Genomic DNA, 16,974 nt, shown 5'->3' on the forward strand with positions numbered 1-16,974 from the left:
CTTCACAGAGCCCCTGGGAGCCCCATAGAGCAACCCTGGCCTCTCTCCTCAGTTTCCCACAGCAAGTCTATTCCCTCTTCCTCTCTCTTGCCCATGACAGCCCTCAGGTGCTGGGAGACCATTAGGGTACCATTCCTTCATGGTAAGGTTTAAAGATTTCACTTCTCCAAAGAGCTGAGATGCCATCATTATAAGCATTCCCTCTCCAGATGAGCATGCCAACCTCTCTTGGCCCTAAGAGAACCTTTTGGTGAACTGCTGTGGCCAAAAACACTCATCCCTTGATGGCTCATTCTTTGGGGATGGAAGTCTCTGTCCTTGCAAAGTCTGTGACAGAGGATGTCTCATGACCTAGCACCTGCCAGAGATTGCCTTCCCTTGGTCCTGCCTTCCCAGGCTATCCTCCATGTCATAGAGAACAGCAGAAGAAGGTCAGAAAAGGGAATGACCTTGATTCAATGAAGAAGTCCCCAGGAGTAAGAATGCTTGTGAATGGAGGCTATATGAGGGCAGAATTTGGTATAGTGAAGGAGGAAGGCAAAGAGAGAGGAGACAATGGGGTGCGATGGTGCTGAGTATTTAGGGAATGGGGGAAAAGAGAATCACAAATGGAACAAAGAGCTTTGGAGAGGCTGGACTCTCTTGGCCCCTGTCCCTACCCTGCCTTTATAGGGCTCATCACGGTTAGAGTGCTAGTTTTCTAATTCCCTCAACCTACAACTAGGGTGGGCACTTGGCACCAGAATTCTAGCCATTCAGTAGCAGCGACAGGATGCTGGACTAAGGAGAAGACAAACATTCTCATCGATTCAGCTGGCGTTATCCATCCCATTCCAATGAAAAGCAGCTTAAAACTATGGCAGGTGGACGGTTTGCTTGTGCCTACCTTCCAGCAAGGTTATCAGGTGGGCTGAGCCCCAGCACAAAGGCCTTAGAATCTCAGACCTTTGGATTCAGAACCTTAGAATTAAGCAGAATCTTGGAATCTTAGACTCTTGAGCTTAGAATTATAGATTCTCAAGGGTTCTCAGAGCTCACTCACTTCAACCTCCCATATCTCCCCAATCTCCTGCAAATTAGAACCCCCAAAAATAGAACCTGGAGTTCAGTGCAGCTCACACTCACAACTCCTGCTTGACGTTCAAAGTCCTGAGTCTTGGGGTCACAAAAGAAGGATTTGGGGAGGCTTGTTGACTGTCCAGTGGAATGAGGACAAAGATGAGAGTCAAAGCAGATGGCCGTGGTCCTGCAGTCTGGTCACACAGTTTAATTCACCAGATGATGGTCAACTTTGGACTTGACTTTAGACTCTGTGATCTGGCTCAAAGTCATGACTAGACGGCCAGAGAGCTGGCTTGCTAATAAACCAATGTTTCCAAAACATATTTCCACAGGTGCAATCCAGCTAATGCCAATCTGTTTTTTTTTAAGCCCACAAAACTTTGGCTGTCTCTTCTGCCCCAAATAAGCATTTGTCTTGTTCCAAAAATTGGAAAAAATACTTGAAAATGGTTAGAACAAAATGTTCTGGTTTTTGAAACATTTTCTTGATTTTTGTTTGTTTGTTTTAAAGCAAATCAAATGTATTGGAAATGAACAGCCATGTGAACTGCCAGAATGTAGTTGTGGGTATGCGCTGGGGGCTGGAGGAGCAAGGTCATGGGGCAGGGGTGAAAGAGGAGGGAATATCTGACCCCCAAGGGCCTGTCAGTCCCATGACATAGGACCATGTTCTCCTTGTGGAGAGTCAGAGAGAAAGAACTGGAAAGAGTGGGACCAGAGACCCCATGAAATCCAACCCCATCATCAGATAGGGTATTCCAAAAGTCTTGGTGCCATTTTAAGCTTTAATTGCTGGAGGGTCCAGTTGGAGAAAAATCTAGGAAACCCTGTATGGAAGAGGATATGTGTATGTGTGTGTGTGTGTGTGTGTGTGTGTGTGTGTGTGTGTGTGTGTGTGTTGGGGGACATAAGGTATAAGAAGACAAGGAAGAAGAGGAGGGAAGGAGGGATGAAAGTGACTTGCCCAGGGTCATATAGCAAGTAAGAATCAAAATCAGGAATTGAAGTTAGGTCTTTCTGGCTCTATACCCAACTCTCTATCTACTGGAGGTGTTAGGGAGGTTATAAAAGACTTTGAACATCAAATAGAGGATGTTATACTTAATCAACAGCCAATAAGCATTTATTAAGTGCCTACTGTTTTCCAGGCCCTGTGCTAAGTGCTGATCTGCAGGTGATAGGGAGCAACCACTGGATGTTTCTGGAGTAGGGGAGTAACATGCCCAGAAAGAGGCATAGTAAGATCACTTGGAAAGCTGAAAGGAGGAAGGACAAGAAGGAGGAGTTTCTCTGGGCCCCAACACCACAACTAGGCTTCACTCAAAGCCTTTCTAACCTAGTAGAGTCAAGTCCCTTCCTTTCTAACATCTTACTTTCCTCCATGAACTTTAGGATCTGAAGTCCTGGCTGTTTCACACAGCAGAGATATCTGAAACTTGCTGGGCAAATCACTTAACCTCCTGATGCTCTAGGCAATTTCTCCAATACCCCAGGTTGCACTGAAGGTACTGGCCTGTGCTGCTGGAGACGCTTTCCTCCCCTGGGAGTCCCTCATGCCAGTGACATCCAGTTCAGTCCATCTCCCTACTCCAGTGTGTCCTTATCCCAGTCCAATGTCAGCCCTTGGAGGCAGGGACCAAAGCATTTTGGTCTCTTGATCTCTAGTGTCCAGCCAGTCTACGATGAACTGAGAGTAGCATCCAGCAAAGCGCAGTATCTCCATTGGTGTAGCATTCAAGAACCCAGGATGACATCTACCCACAACCAGGCAATGGAGGAGGGCTGGAGCACTGCCCAGTCCCTGAAACTCAGTTTGAATTCCCATCTTTTCTTAGTGGCTAGTAATTGGTGTGAGGCAGGGAAACCAACTGCTGCCTTGCCTGAGCTGCAGAAAAAAAAGGGGGCCTCCCTGAGACAGCTGGCAGAGGCCTGGGGGGAAGCAGGATTCTATAAGTCAGCCTCAACCCCACTCTATACACACATACATCCACAGGGGCCGAATGAAGAGGGTCCAAGTGAAGACAGCCATGGGACACCAGGAAGGTGGATGACCAATCTGTGTCCTACCTGCCATGTTTTCTCATGTGTTCCCAACAGAAAACCAGTGAATGGACCTACTTCTCATGTGGGGAACCAAGTGCTGTCTTGCCTGAGCTTCAGGATAAAAAGGGCCGAGATATTACCAGAACCAGTGTGTGCTATGCCAAGTGAGGCGTCTCCTCCTGACATCACGGCTGTCAGAGCAAACCTGAATTAGCTACGACGGCCCCTTCACAAGTCCTGGTATCTTTATTTACATTTCCAACACTGCAAAAGGTGTGAAATTATTCTCCTCTTTAAAATAAATCAAAGAAATAGTCTATACAATTAAAGTGACTTTTTCTTTGGGGAAAGAAAATAAAGAACCCCCAGATTCTTGCACTCAGTATCCAGGAAGGTGAGAGGAAGTAAAGTACCTTGGAAGAGCTCTAGTCAAAGATCTAATCCTGTTTCCTGATTCTCAGTCTCCATGAGCTGCATGGCCCTAGACAGATCACATGACCACTGGTCCTCAGCCCTCTTATCTGTAAAATGGGAGGGCTGAAAAAGGCAATCTAAATGATCCTCTCCAGCTCTTACTCTTGGAGATTCTGTGTTCTTGGAAAAACAGTTACAGTCCAAAAGTGTGGCTACAAACAGGGTTCTGAGGAGTCCCATGTGGGCATCAGGACTACTGGCCTCTTGGGAACTACAGACCAATAGTCTTATTATCAAAGATTCCTTTTCATTAGTTTAAATAAGACTCAGTCACTTCCTTGAAGGTCACCTATGGGGGCCCTCCTTTGGCCAATGAGGAAGCCGACAAGAGGAGATAAAACGGCAGTCCAACATCAACTGCCCAATGATGCCATGGCAAAGCTGGGACCAGGGCCAGGTCTCTGGGTCTCCCAGGTCAGGCCTCTTTCCACTGCACCAGAGCCAGGACTCAGAGCCAGAAAGGTCCATGTAACCTCGGGCTCTTGCCATTAGGTCAGAGATTTGGGAAATTTAAAAATACTTGTGAAAACTGAGATCCTTATCCCATTGTTCACAGGGCCTTAAGAAGGGCAGTACAAACGATTAACCCTGACAATATAATATAGGACCCAGAGAAAAGGACCCAGAGAAAGAGCTGCAGATGGAAGGGACCTGTGTTCATCTGTATGTCTCCTTAATATGGCATAATAATAAAACTATAACATTTATACAGCACTTACTACATGCCAAACACTTTACAATTATTTCATTTGAGGCTCACAACAACTCTGGGAAGGAGGTGTTATTATCATACCCATTTTATAGTAGAGGAAACTAAGGCAGACAGAAGAATGTGCTAGCCACTAACAAATACCTGATGGAGAATTTGAACTCAGGTCTTCCCAACTCCAGGCCTCTAGTTCTATCTACTGCACCACCTAGTTGTCCTGGGTGTACTGGTGTGAAAGTAAGCTCTTGGAAGGCAGGAAGTTTCATTTCTGTCTTTGCATCTCCAGCACCCAGCACAGGTCCTGGCACCTATACAGTAGGCACTTAATAAATGCTTGTTGGTCGATTGCCTGATGGACAACAGAAGAGACTTGGCTTCTACTGGAGGGCTGTGGCATGTGCACAGAGAAGTAAATTCACACAATATAACAGGACATCTTAGAGGGAGAGAGGGCTAACTAGAAGGGTCAGAAAAGGGCTCGGGAGAAGGTGGCAACATGAGAATGGAAGCTTTTTGAGGGCAAGGACATTTCATTTTTGTCCTCACATCCCCAGCACCTAGCAGTGTAACTGCTACGGTCATTGTTCGTCCCTTGTTCTGAGGGACCAATCACATCAGAAAGGTGATGTCATGACTTGCAAATGAATTGGATTTAAGTGAGGCCAGGCTGTGCAAGTAGGTGCTTGATAGATGATGAACTGTAAGACTGTCCATTTTTCTTATCTGTCCTATTACTCCTCAAGGCCTGAGGCTGGGTCTCCCCCACCTTTGTACCATTCTCAGGGCTGGGAGCATAACATGCACTTGCTGAATGCCTGCTGACTCTCAGATGGGATTTCCGTCTGCCTGGTGGAATTTTTTAGTCTTAGATCCCCTGGCAGTCCAGTGTGTCTCATTTCTCCCTCTTCTATCCCTCTCCCCCTTCCCCAGCTATTCTTTTGTAAATAGATAATTAGTACTTAAACACCCTGTTCCCAGGGGTTTGTCCATTAACTTAAAAACACTGTAATTACTAGTGGTCAAAATGGCAGGTTTGGGACTTTGAATTCTGCTTTCTGTCCCATTCCTGCACGTTGAATTTCTATTCTTTTGCAAAAACAAAACTTGGCTCTGGGAAGAATGTTTTCTCTTTAAATGCAGAAAATTAATTTTTAAAATAAACACCCAACCTCAGTTGCATAATCTATTGCTGGCTCTCCTAAGCATCTACTTGGCTTTTACAAGTCACTAACTGGGCCATAAAACCCTAGATCTGAAGCACCAGATGTGGGGTGGCAAGCAGAAATACAGGAAATACAATTTTCAGAGATCTGGAGAGAAGGTTCTGCCTGTGGCCTCCCAGGTAGCAAGGAGACATGGCAGGATGAAGCTCAGGACTGGAACTTGACCATGTGAGAGTGCACTTAGTCAGAAATGAACAGGTTTGCTAGGGGTGGTGAGGTAGCACCATATCTGGGGAAGAAAGTCCCCTATCTGGAGTTAATCCACAAATGTGATGAGAGACTTTTGGATGAGGACCCAAGCTAGAGAGTGTGCTACAGGCCACCAGGACAACTGGAAGAAATGGATGATGGATTACTCACGCAGATTCCAGCATTGTTCGAATGTAGCATGATGAGGAACTTACCATCCATTTCAGATTCTAAGAGAGGATGCAGACAAGAGACTGACCACTCTCTCACATTGCCTCTAAAGCTAACAAGAAAGTGGGTGTAAAAATCACTCTTGGGTTAAAAAAAACTTGTAAAAGGACAAGATGGGAAGAAAAGTAAAGAGAAAAGTAAGACCCCAGAGATTCTCAGTGGCCTGAATGTTCTGCGTGAATCACTGGTCTAACATGACAGCCCAGAAAAGCTGAGACACATTAATAGAGGAAGTATATCCAGCCAGAGGGAGGGGAAGGTCCCACTACTCTCTTCTCTGTTCAGACAATGACTCTGAGATCATGAACTGAGGTCAGTTCTGGGCACCACAGCTCAGGAAGGGCATTGACAAGTGGGAGAGTGTCCAGAGGAGAGTGACCAGGAGAATGAGGATCCTGGAGCACAAGATATACAAGAACAAAGACTATCCAGGCCAAAGAAAAGAAGTCCTGGGGGAACATGAGCGTGCATCTTGCAAATATTTGAGGGATTATCCCAAGGAAGAGGAATGAGACCAGTTGTTCTGGGCCCCTGAGAGCAGCCCCAGGATGAAGGGGGGCCAAGGGGATGAAGGCAGATCTTGGCTGTGTAGGAGGCATGATGTGGGGACAATAAGATCTGTCTCAAAGTGGAATGGGTGGTGGCGGTGGTGGGGACTTGAGGAGAGGGGGGTGAGGGGAGTGTTCAGGCAAAGGTGGGGTGATGAGATAGGGGAAAACTTGACTGGGGTGGCAGAGAGCTGACAAGATGCCACACGTCTTCTTATGGTAAAAGCTGCAATTCTAGGAAAGGCTCGGAGGGTGGAAAGGGAGCTTAGAACAGGGAATGTCAGAGTTGGGAGGGCCCTTAGAACAGAACTGAGTCCAAATTTACAGAGGATGATAAGTTCAAAGGAGGACAAATGACTTGACCAGGGCCACATAAGTACTTGGGAGGGGAGCTAGAAGCAGACCCCAGGTCTCTGGACTCTCAACTCGTTCCAGTCTCATCCAGGGCCACAATCATTCCCTGAGTTTTTACCAAAGAGCCCCTTTGGGTCTCAGGTCTGACCCTGAAAGTAGTGAGTGAGGAGCCCCAAAGGGCCTGAATTTGGATTTCATTGTTGGTATTTTCTCATCCCCTTCCCCCTTTAACGACTTAATTAAGGATTTACTTCTTTCTGTATTTAACTGAAGTATTTGGGCCCTTTTCCCATTGTCATAGATGTCATTTTATGTTAGTGCACTAAGACAAAGTTAATTAGCATGTCTAACTCTCCAGTTCCCCTCACCATCTTCCCTCTCTCTCTCTTTTGCTAAGACTATTGGCACCTCATTATCCAGGAAAGTTCAGATCCTCCTGTAATGGTGGCTTCTCTGTCCCCAGAGTCTCAGACTCTCTGAGCTGGAAGGGCCCTCCCTGGATGATGAGGCCCAGCCATGCCCTGCTGGGGAGGGAGGGGAGATGCTGACTTTCCCCCTCCTAGAAGCTCTCATTTCCTGGCACAACATCCACCTCACTCTGCCCCTTTGTCTTTTCCCTACCACTTCACAATCTCTGAGTTCTCCCCTCTGGGGCCCTTTCACAGGGCAGCCTCTCAAACACTTAGGTTGTCTGTGAAATCAGTCCCCACCCTCCTGGGTTAACCACTGTCCTCCCAGTCACCTTTCTCCAGGTGCTCTCCTGCCTTGTCCCCACAGGCACCTCTCCTACAGCAGGCCTGGCTTCCCAAGTGCCTGACCTATTGCTTTGGCCTTCTGGTGAATGATCTTGCTTCGAGTCTCCCCACTCTAGTCCATCACCCACTCAGCTGACGAAGTCTTTATCCTGAAGCACAGGCCTGACCATGTTAGCTCCTCTGTCTCCCTTCCAGGATCCAACATAAAACCTGCTGTTTGACTTTCAAAGCTCCTCAGACCTTTCCAGCCTCCTCACATGTCCCGGCCCTCCAGGCAGGGTGTGATCTAGTCACACATGACTTGTTGTGATTCTGAACATTTGGGGCTCTGTCACCATCACCCACATTCCTCACCTCGGAATCCCTGATTTTCTTCAAGGCTGAAGCACTTTTTCCATGAAGACTCCCTGATCGACTGGCTGGTATGTCCATTTTGTGTAGATCAGAGATCGATTTAAGTGGGCTCATGCTTTGTTCCCATTAGAATGTAAGCACTTGCCTCTCCGTATCACCAGTGCTTAGCACAGAGTAGTCACGGACTAAATGTTATGGATGGATGGAAACCCACCTCCCTGTTTAGTTCCCTTCCTGTCCTCTGCCTGGCAGGTCCTGGTAGAGACTATCTACTCCAAAGCAGAGGGTCAGAGTAGGGAGAAGCAGAGCTAGCTCTGGCCCTCAGGGCTTCTGATTGCAAATGGGGGGCTCTTTCCACAAAGCCCACTTCTCCTCCTTCCTCTGCTCCCACTCATCTCTCCCCACCCTGAATGCCTCTGGTGTGCCTCCTCTTACATCCTTCAATGGGCAATTTATCCATCAGATTTTGGCTTATGGTTCCTGTCTCCTGCTGGACTCCACTGTCATTCTTGACTTGCCTGGTAAGCCTTGCCCCTTCCACCCGAATGTCAGTGTGGATGAAGGGCTGACTTTCTGAAGTGGAGACAGCAAGACTTGACTTTCCATCCCAACTGTGATACTTCCTAGCTGGATGTTGAACCTCAGCTGCCTCATCTGTCAAATGGGTCAGATGACTTCTAAAGCTAAGACCCTATAATCCAATAGGACCCTTGTAGGCAGTGATCCTGAGACTCCAATGCTAGCCTTTGTAGGGGGTGTGGAGATGAAAATGGGAAACCTCTTCTTTCAATTCTTAGGGCAAAAATAAAGCACCTCAGACTTCCCAGTTCCTGATTCTATTTGAGATATGGATTGGGCACAAGGAAAACCCAGGAAGATGCTTCACTGAGAAACCCCAACAATGTCGTCCTTTTTTGAGATGGAAAGTCAGAAGATGTATCTGTCCCCCAAAATGGATTCTCCCCATCTGGGATCTACTGGAGTCTCCTGCTGCATTTCTTTGTTAATTATCTTAATCTACTCTTGTAAGTCTGTAGGTGGTCATTGCTAGATTTTTGTAAAGGCTTTCAATAAGATTAATGAACAGGGAAGAGACTGGTAGTGATTGAGTCAACTCACTCACATTCATACATCAGGCAGGGTGGGGAAATGACACGCAAAGTCCAGCCTGCTATCCCCTGTAAGGAACTGACTGTGTGTGAAGGTGAGGTGGGTTAGAGAGAGGGCAGAGGGGGTTACTGACACACACCGGGATGGCCATTGTCAGGTCTCAGCCTGAATGTACAGTAAGTTCCTTGAGGGTGGGGACTACGTTCTGCCTCCACTTTCTATGTCCTCCAGTTCTGCACACAGGCAAGGATTTGTAAATCTTGGTTGAATTGGAGCCAGCCAAGCTAATCCCTCTTGTTTTACAGGGAAGGAAACTGAGGTTCATAAATGGAAAATTCACAGTAGTCGTGCCAATGATGATGATGACATCCCACATTTTCATTTTGGTTCAAACCTGTGATTTCCAGTATAGCACTTCCCCCACCAAGACAAGTCACCTGCGCTCTACAACCAGAAACCTTTAGACACATGGTCTCATCTGAGCCTCCAAAGAACCCTGTGAAGTAGGTTTCGCAGGTATTATTAGACTCATTATATAAACTAAGAAGCTGAGTCTCAGACAAGTGAGGTGATTTGCCCAAGGTCACACAGCTGGTCAGTGTCAGAGGTAAGGTTTGTGCACAGATCTTCTTGACTCCCCCACCGTTCCAGATCACAGAGGTGGTTGGCAACAGAGACAAATCTAGACCTCAGGTCTTCTAATTTGAGATCCAAGTCTCTCTGAACAGCCTGAAGTTCATTTTGTATTGACACTTTTGGGTCATATAAAGAACACAGGGCTTGCAGTTAGGAGAGTCCTAAGTTGAATTTTCTGCTTTGGAAGGAGGAAGAGATAGTGACAAATGAGACCTCTCTAAGGGAGAGCAGAGGATCCCTGGAAGAGGCTGGAGGCTGCTCCATGAGACTAGCACCCATGGGTATACCCCGTACCTCCCTAGGAAGGCCTGCCATGTTTTGCTGGGCTGTGCAGGGCTAGGTTAAAGATGGTCTGAAATCTTGAGCAGAAAGAGCCCCTGAGGGTTTGAACAATGACAATTCCATTTCAAGGTCAACGTAAAACTTTTACAAGTTCATCCTGAGTCTGAATTTACTAACAGTGTAATCTCAGGAAAATCATTTAACCTCTCTGGGTCTTCATGTTCTTGTCTCCAAAACCTGGGTAATGATCCTTGCCCAGGTCACCTCCTAGGGGCTGTGATGACTGATTGGGAAAATCAGTCAGTTGGGAAAATATGTAAGTAATGTTAAAGCAACTCAGAGAGCATCTGGCCCTGTCCTTACCAGGGGAGAAATCCCACCCTTCCACCCTAGTATCTCTGACATTCGCTCATCAGCATCTATTTGAATGCCTCCAAGGATAGAGAACTCTTCTCTCAAGGTGGCCCCAGCTGGGAACAAGTAATATGGCTGAGAAGTTTTTCCTGCTATCAAACCTAAAACCGCCTTTCTCCAGTGCTGTCCGTGGCTGCTGGTTCTGATCTCTGCTATCTGGGTAAGACAGCCAGGGTAAGGAAAAAAAGTCAATACAGAAACTGATCTTTAGTATAAAATTTAATGGCTAACCCAAATACAAAAGAATGGATCCTTGAAAGCTGAAAAATAGATTTTTCTTGGGCTCATTCCCTTTAAAATATAATGAATAATTTAATTAATAATAAATAAAAAATTTAATATGGAAATTAAATACAGTTGATTAATCCCTAGGTCAACAAAGACAAGGCAGTGAGGGGTATGTGATCATGCCTGGTAGTTGACCCTGTGCTGGGTACAGTGATTTTTTCTTCTGGAATCTCAACATTAGTGCTGAACCTAGAGGGTGTCTTGTCTAGACCCTAACCTTTTTATAGCATTCCTAATAAAAGGCCCTCTCCCTCTGCTTCCATACCTCCAGGGATGGGAAGCTCACTACTTAACAAGGCAGCCTAATCCATTTTGAATGTTAGCTAGTTCTTCCTTAGACTAGGATAGATTCTCCTGCCCTTCCCCACATTGGGTCTGCCCTGTGGGGATGCACAAAAATAGCCTAATCCTTCTCCCTCCTCCCCAAAAGTATTTTTGTTAGAGAGGAACCCTTTAAACAATGGACTTTATTTCTCTTTTCCCCTGAGAATCAGCATGTCTGGAAAGAGCTGCTGGGTCCTCTGATGCTGGGAGAGTTCAGTGCCCAGTGGGCACATCTGGAATACCCTCCCTCCTCACCCTCACCTCCTGGCTTCCTTCCAGGGCCTCCAAAATCCCACCTTCTCCAGGAAGAAGCCCTCCCCACTGTCTCAATGCCAGGCCTTCCCTCCTTTAACTATCTCCAATCTACCCTGCGTCTAGTTTGTACAGAGCTGGTTACATGTTGTCTCCCCCCATTAGTCTGTGAGCTCCTGGAGAGGAGGGACTGGCTTTTCCCTTTCTTTGTGCCCCAAGCATTCATTTGCTTTTGATTTTATTTTTTGCAAGGCAATCAGGGTTACATGACTTGTCCAGGGTCACACAGTGAGTAAGCTGCTCCAAGTATTTAACTTAGCATCTGACACATGGCAGATGTTAATCAGTGTTTATCGACTAACTGGCTCACTGACTTTTCATCTTTTCAACTCCCTTTCATGTCTGACATTCTCTGTCTCTCTGCTCCTAATAGTTTGGTGACACTTTCCCTTTTTCTTTAATCTGACCACTTTACCTTTGGTCAATAACCAGAAACCAGCTGAACCCATTTCAGGGGCCTCCAAGCAGGCTGTGGGATCCCTGATTTGGCTGACACTGATTTCTGCGTAAGAAGTTTGCCTAACTGGGGAGAGTTCAGTCTCAGCCCATGCTGGGAACGTGAAGCTAGCATTTGCCCAGGTATAGATGAGGAGGCTGGTTTGGTTACCTCCTGAAATCCAATTGGTGCAGACCGCTGGCATGGGCAGTCCAGCTCACCCCCACATGCGCATGTGAACACACATGCACATGTACACGTGCACATGCACACACATACATGTGCACATGCACACACACATACACACTATAATGGTAAAGCTATTTCTTTGCCTCAATTCTTTCAAAGGTTTGTGTGACTTTAGGTGAACCATTTCACCCAACTGGTCCCAGTTACCGACTCTGTCCAATGGAGATAGTACCAGGGCCTGGCATTCTATTTCAGATGAGTCCAAGCTGTGTGATAAATCTCCTCACAGTGATTTTTATGAAAAATACAGATATTTTTACTCAGCTGCTGATGTTGCCTCAACAGGCTCTGCCCCAGTGAACAGACAGGAGCATGGACATAGGGGAAGTAGGCACAGCTCCAGACCTTGAGAGGCTCCCAACTCAGGGGGCTTTGTCATCTCATTTCCTCCTGATCCTAGGGTGAAATGAGAAACTAAAGCACCCACTGAGATCTCTCCATCTGAGTCTCTGCTCCAAGACTCTTAGAGGACTAGAGTTAGAAATAATTCAGTCCAAAAACCTTAGCTATACTATGCAAGAAGGATGAGAGAGCCCTTAGAACAGGGAAGGTCAGGGCTGGGAGGGGGCCTTAGAACACACAACAAAGAACATCACATGTGAATATGGCCTTAAAGGTGATTTAGTCTACAGCCCTCCTTTTCTAGATGCGAACATTAGGATCGAGAGCAAAGAAGTTTAATGAAGCCCGGGTTTATTCTATCAGGTCCCCAAAAGGCAACTTGGCCTCTGCTTAAATACTTCCAGTGACAGGGGGCTCACAACCTCACAAAGCAGCCTCATTACTATGTAGCCACATTTTGTCTATGTTGCAAACGGAATTCCAAGCAGGCCATGGAGAATGATGCCCCAACCTCACACACATTTTAACACATTTTTGAATTACTGTGTGTTCACAGAGCACATTATTAGGATTTCCAGTTAAAAATCAATATTTATTAGTTAGAGCCTGCCAAAAATAGGGTAAGGACTTGATTGCAAATATTTGTTAAGACTGAAAAAAGCCAAACATTTCTCTGGTTCTGTCTCCATCTCTAGGCTGCTGGCTTGCGGCTTTGGGCTGTTGCTCTCCAGCTCCTTCCTAGGAAGTTAAACTGCAGCTAAACCCGTAGGGGTTGGGGGGAGCTCACTCCCTGTGTGACCACCTTGACTTTATGGTCCTGGGACTCAGTTTATTCACCCATAAAAGAAAAGATGGGCTAGCACCCCAGCCTATCCCCTAGCCCTGATACCCTCTGTTCTGAGGACCCTCTCAGTCCTGCCATCCCCTGTTTTCAGGCCCCTCCCAGCTCTGACATCCTCTGTGCTAAGTTACCTCTCAGCTCTAACAGTCTCCACTCCAGGCTCCTTTCTAGCTATGATTCCTCTGCTTGCTTTGGCCCCTACACCTAAACCCAGCCTCCCATATCAGGCAAATCGGGCAGAGCAGCCCCATGTAAGCCAGCTTTAGCATCTCTAGAAACAATGCCAATAGATTTTCCTACAATGCACGGTGGTCTTTTCTTTTTTAAAGGCAAGTAGCCCCCCCACCCCAGCACAAACCATGGTGGGAGGCTCTATAAATCACCTCGTGCCTGCCCAGAGATAGCAGTGCAGCTCTCCCCACCATGTGGGGCTCACAGACGGTACATATACCGGCTCTGCCTTGGCCACGACTGGAGCTCCCACACCCTGCTTCCCTCCATTTGGCCTCCATCCCTGGTGGTGCAGCTGAGCCTCTGCCTGGGAAGCCATCATCCCCCCGGGGAAAGAGACAATGTTCCAGCCGGCCCAGAGAGCTTTCCCTCATCTCTTATTGCTTGTCCCTGCTGTGCAAAAAGGCCTTTATGTAGATCGGTCATGAGGAGGGCTGCTGCAGCCATCTCTTCCATTTCCAAGCTCTGGCCCAATTCCCACCCACCTGGGCTGTGACAATTACCTCCTGGGGGGCCCGTCTCACTTTTTCTCCATCCAACATATCTTATGCTAACCATCAAAGGAATCGTCCTGTGTCGCTCCACAGCTCACGAGTCTCCCATGACTACCCAGTTCCTCCAAGATGAAGTCCTGATTCTTTAACCTGGCATTGAAGGCCCTCTCCAGCTGACCTCAATGTGTGCTTCTAGTCTGATCTAACTGTTCTCATCAGTCATTGATCAATCACAGATATTCAAATAAGGCAGGTACTGTGTGAAGCAGTAGGAATGCCCACTCTGAAGGTGGAGAGACAACATGTGCAGAGATAAACACAGAATGACAGGGATGGGGGGGGGGTGCGTCCAGCAGCTGGGTGAGTAGGAAGAGCTTCATGGAGAAGGGGCTTGAGCTGAATGTAGGAGGAAAATGCAGAGACAACAGCTCCTCTGCTGTCTCCCACCTCCCTGCCTTTGCTAACACTGCTCTTTCCTCCTGAAATGGCATCACCTCCTTTCCTCCTTCCCTCCCTCTCATTTTTATCTCTGCAGAGTTCCTAAGCTTCCACTTCACAATGGAGCATAACAAGCCTTTGGCTGGTGAATGATGAATGCATGGATGGATGAGTGGGTGGACAGATGGACAGAAGTATGGGTGGATGGATAGATGGATAGATGGGTCAATGGATGGGTGGATGGAGGAATAGATGGATGAATGAAAGGATGAATGGATAGATGGATGGATAGATGGATGGATAGATGAAAATGAAAGGGATGTTATTCACTTACTGGGAGTGTACGCATGTCTATGCATACATATGTGGGTCTATGTATGTATGTTTGCTATGTGTATGTTTGTTTGTGATGGTGTTGGGGATCTGCACAGCTGTAGGGCAAAAAATGGCTGAGTGAAGATAAGTAGACCACGAGTTTGAATCTGGGCTCCGACATCCACTACCCAGGCTAAGTCACTTCACCTCTCTAGTCTCTTTTTCCTCATCTGTAAAATGGGCATAATGACACTTCACAGAGTTGGAAATAGCTAGGAAGAGCAGTACACAGAGGGCTGGGCCTGGAGTCAGGAAGACCTGAATTCAAATCTGACCTCAGACACTTACTAACTGTGTAACCCCTCATCTGGGAAATGGGGATAATTATCGCACCTTTCTCCCAGGGTTGCTACAGGGCTCAAATGAGATGGGACTTAGAAAGCCCTTAGTGCAGTGCCTGACACAGAGTGAGATAAATTATAGAGTTATTATATGCCTGTGTTTGGTCATTCCAGTCATGTCTAACCCTTGTTAACCCCATTTAGGGGTTTCTTGGCAGAAATGCTGGAATGATTTGTCATTTTGCTTCTCTAGCTCATTCTACAGATGAGGAAACTGAAGCAAACCAGGTTAAGTGACTTTCCCAGGGTCACACAGCCAGTAAGTATCTGAGGCCAGATTTGAACTCAGGGCTTCCTGACTGCAGGGCTGGTGCTCTCTCCACTGTGCCACGAAGCTGCCTCTATACACCTAAGTTATAACAACAGTAATCATCATCATTATCATCTGTCCTCTGCAAAGCTTAAGCAAGCAGCACACATTCATATACAAGTGCCTCCTGTGTGCCAGGCAGCATGCTTGGTGCTGAGGATGTGGCTCCTGCCTTGAGGGGGCTTACTGTGTGTTCCAAAGGCTGACACTTTCAGGACTTCTTTCTTGATCCCTTTCAGCCTCCACAGGAAGTTAGCTGTCAATTATCTCCACTCCTCTGGCCAGATCTCAAAGCTTTGTGTCTATACAGACTTTTCTAGTAATAAAGTAGTTCACACACCAGGGTCTCACAGGGCCCTAGATCCTTGTGAGGGCAGCAGGACAGGACAGTCATAAGATCAGAACTGGAAGGAATGTTGGAGACCCTCTAGGATACCTCCTCCATTCTTTGATGAGGAGCCTGAGGTCCCCAGTGGGCCCTGATTTTGGTTCCATACCAGGAAAGCTTTCCTGCCACTTAGAGCTCACTAACAATGGAATGGCTTGCATCATCAAGCTGTGAGCTCCCAATTGCTGAAGGTATTCCAAAGGAGGCAGGATGACCACTCATCATCCAGGGGTCTATGATTTGATGCTTCTGAGCATGATTCTCTCCAGTTCTAAGTGAGCAAACTGACACTGAGAAGAGGCCAGTACTTAGCAAGGTGACAGAGCTAGACTTGGAACCCTGGACTTTTGGCCCTCCCTTTAGGACCCTTCCCAAACGAGATGGTGGACTCTTTCCTTTTGGTGGAGGCTGAAACTGGACTGGGAAATGCGCCTGTCACTCAGCTCCACCATGGGACACTTACCGAGCCACTCGTTGAACTTCTTGACTTCACTGGGAAGCCCCAGCTCAGTGAAGTCCCCGGCATGGATTAGAACGTCTCCGTAGGGCATCTGAATGGGGTCCGTCCTGGAGTGGGTGTCAGAGACACAAACAAAGCGAGTGTATCCTGGAGGCTTGGGGGCATCGTGGGGGACTGGATCCACCCTGCGGGAGAAGAAGGCAAAATGGGTCAATGGGATCCCCCGTGGAAGGAAGGGAGCAGGTTTTTTCACACCTCCATGCTGGGAAGTGGTCCCAGTTTGTCCAGAGAAAATGGGAGGCTGATGGAATTGGAAGGAACCTGAGAGGTCACCCAGTCCAGCCTTCTCAGATTACTGAGAAGCATATTAAGACTCAGAGACAGGGACAGGCACATGGCAAAGTTGTTTAGAGACTCATAGGATCAGGCTCATAGATCAAACTCTGGAAGGACCTTCAGAAGTCACCCCATTTTATAGATGGAGAAACTGAGGTCTAGAGAGATTCAGGTAGTAAGTGTGACAGACTGGATTCAAGCCCAGCTCCTTTGACTTTGCATTGTGAGTGGCAGGACCAGGGCATCCTGTCTGACACTTGTCACTTGGGTGACCTTGGGCCTCACTTTCTTCTTTGACTCCATTCTGTCTCTGCCACTGCCCTTGATTCTGAGGTCACCTTTGTCACTCCACTTTTTGAGGCCTCAGTTTCCCTCTATGTAATAGTTGGATTGCATGGCCTCCCAGGACCCAGCTACTAGTTCCC

General features: G+C 47.2%; 1 protein-coding gene across 2 annotated transcripts in view; it reads right to left on the minus strand.

Annotated features, from left to right (window-relative positions):
• MPPED1 (metallophosphoesterase domain containing 1) overlaps positions 1-16,974 on the minus strand; it is a 104,344-nt gene that overhangs the window by 47,047 nt on the left and 40,323 nt on the right. For both annotated transcript variants that reach the window (XM_072596362.1, XM_072596361.1), the window contains exon 3: positions 16,217-16,398. In XM_072596362.1, coding sequence (XP_072452463.1) covers positions 16,217-16,398 — 182 coding nt within the window. The remainder of the gene's footprint in view (positions 1-16,216; positions 16,399-16,974) is intronic.

Source organism: Notamacropus eugenii, chromosome 3, assembly GCF_028372415.1.
Source record: "Notamacropus eugenii isolate mMacEug1 chromosome 3, mMacEug1.pri_v2, whole genome shotgun sequence".
In the NCBI taxonomy this organism is placed as follows: Eukaryota; Metazoa; Chordata; class Mammalia; order Diprotodontia; family Macropodidae; genus Notamacropus; species Notamacropus eugenii.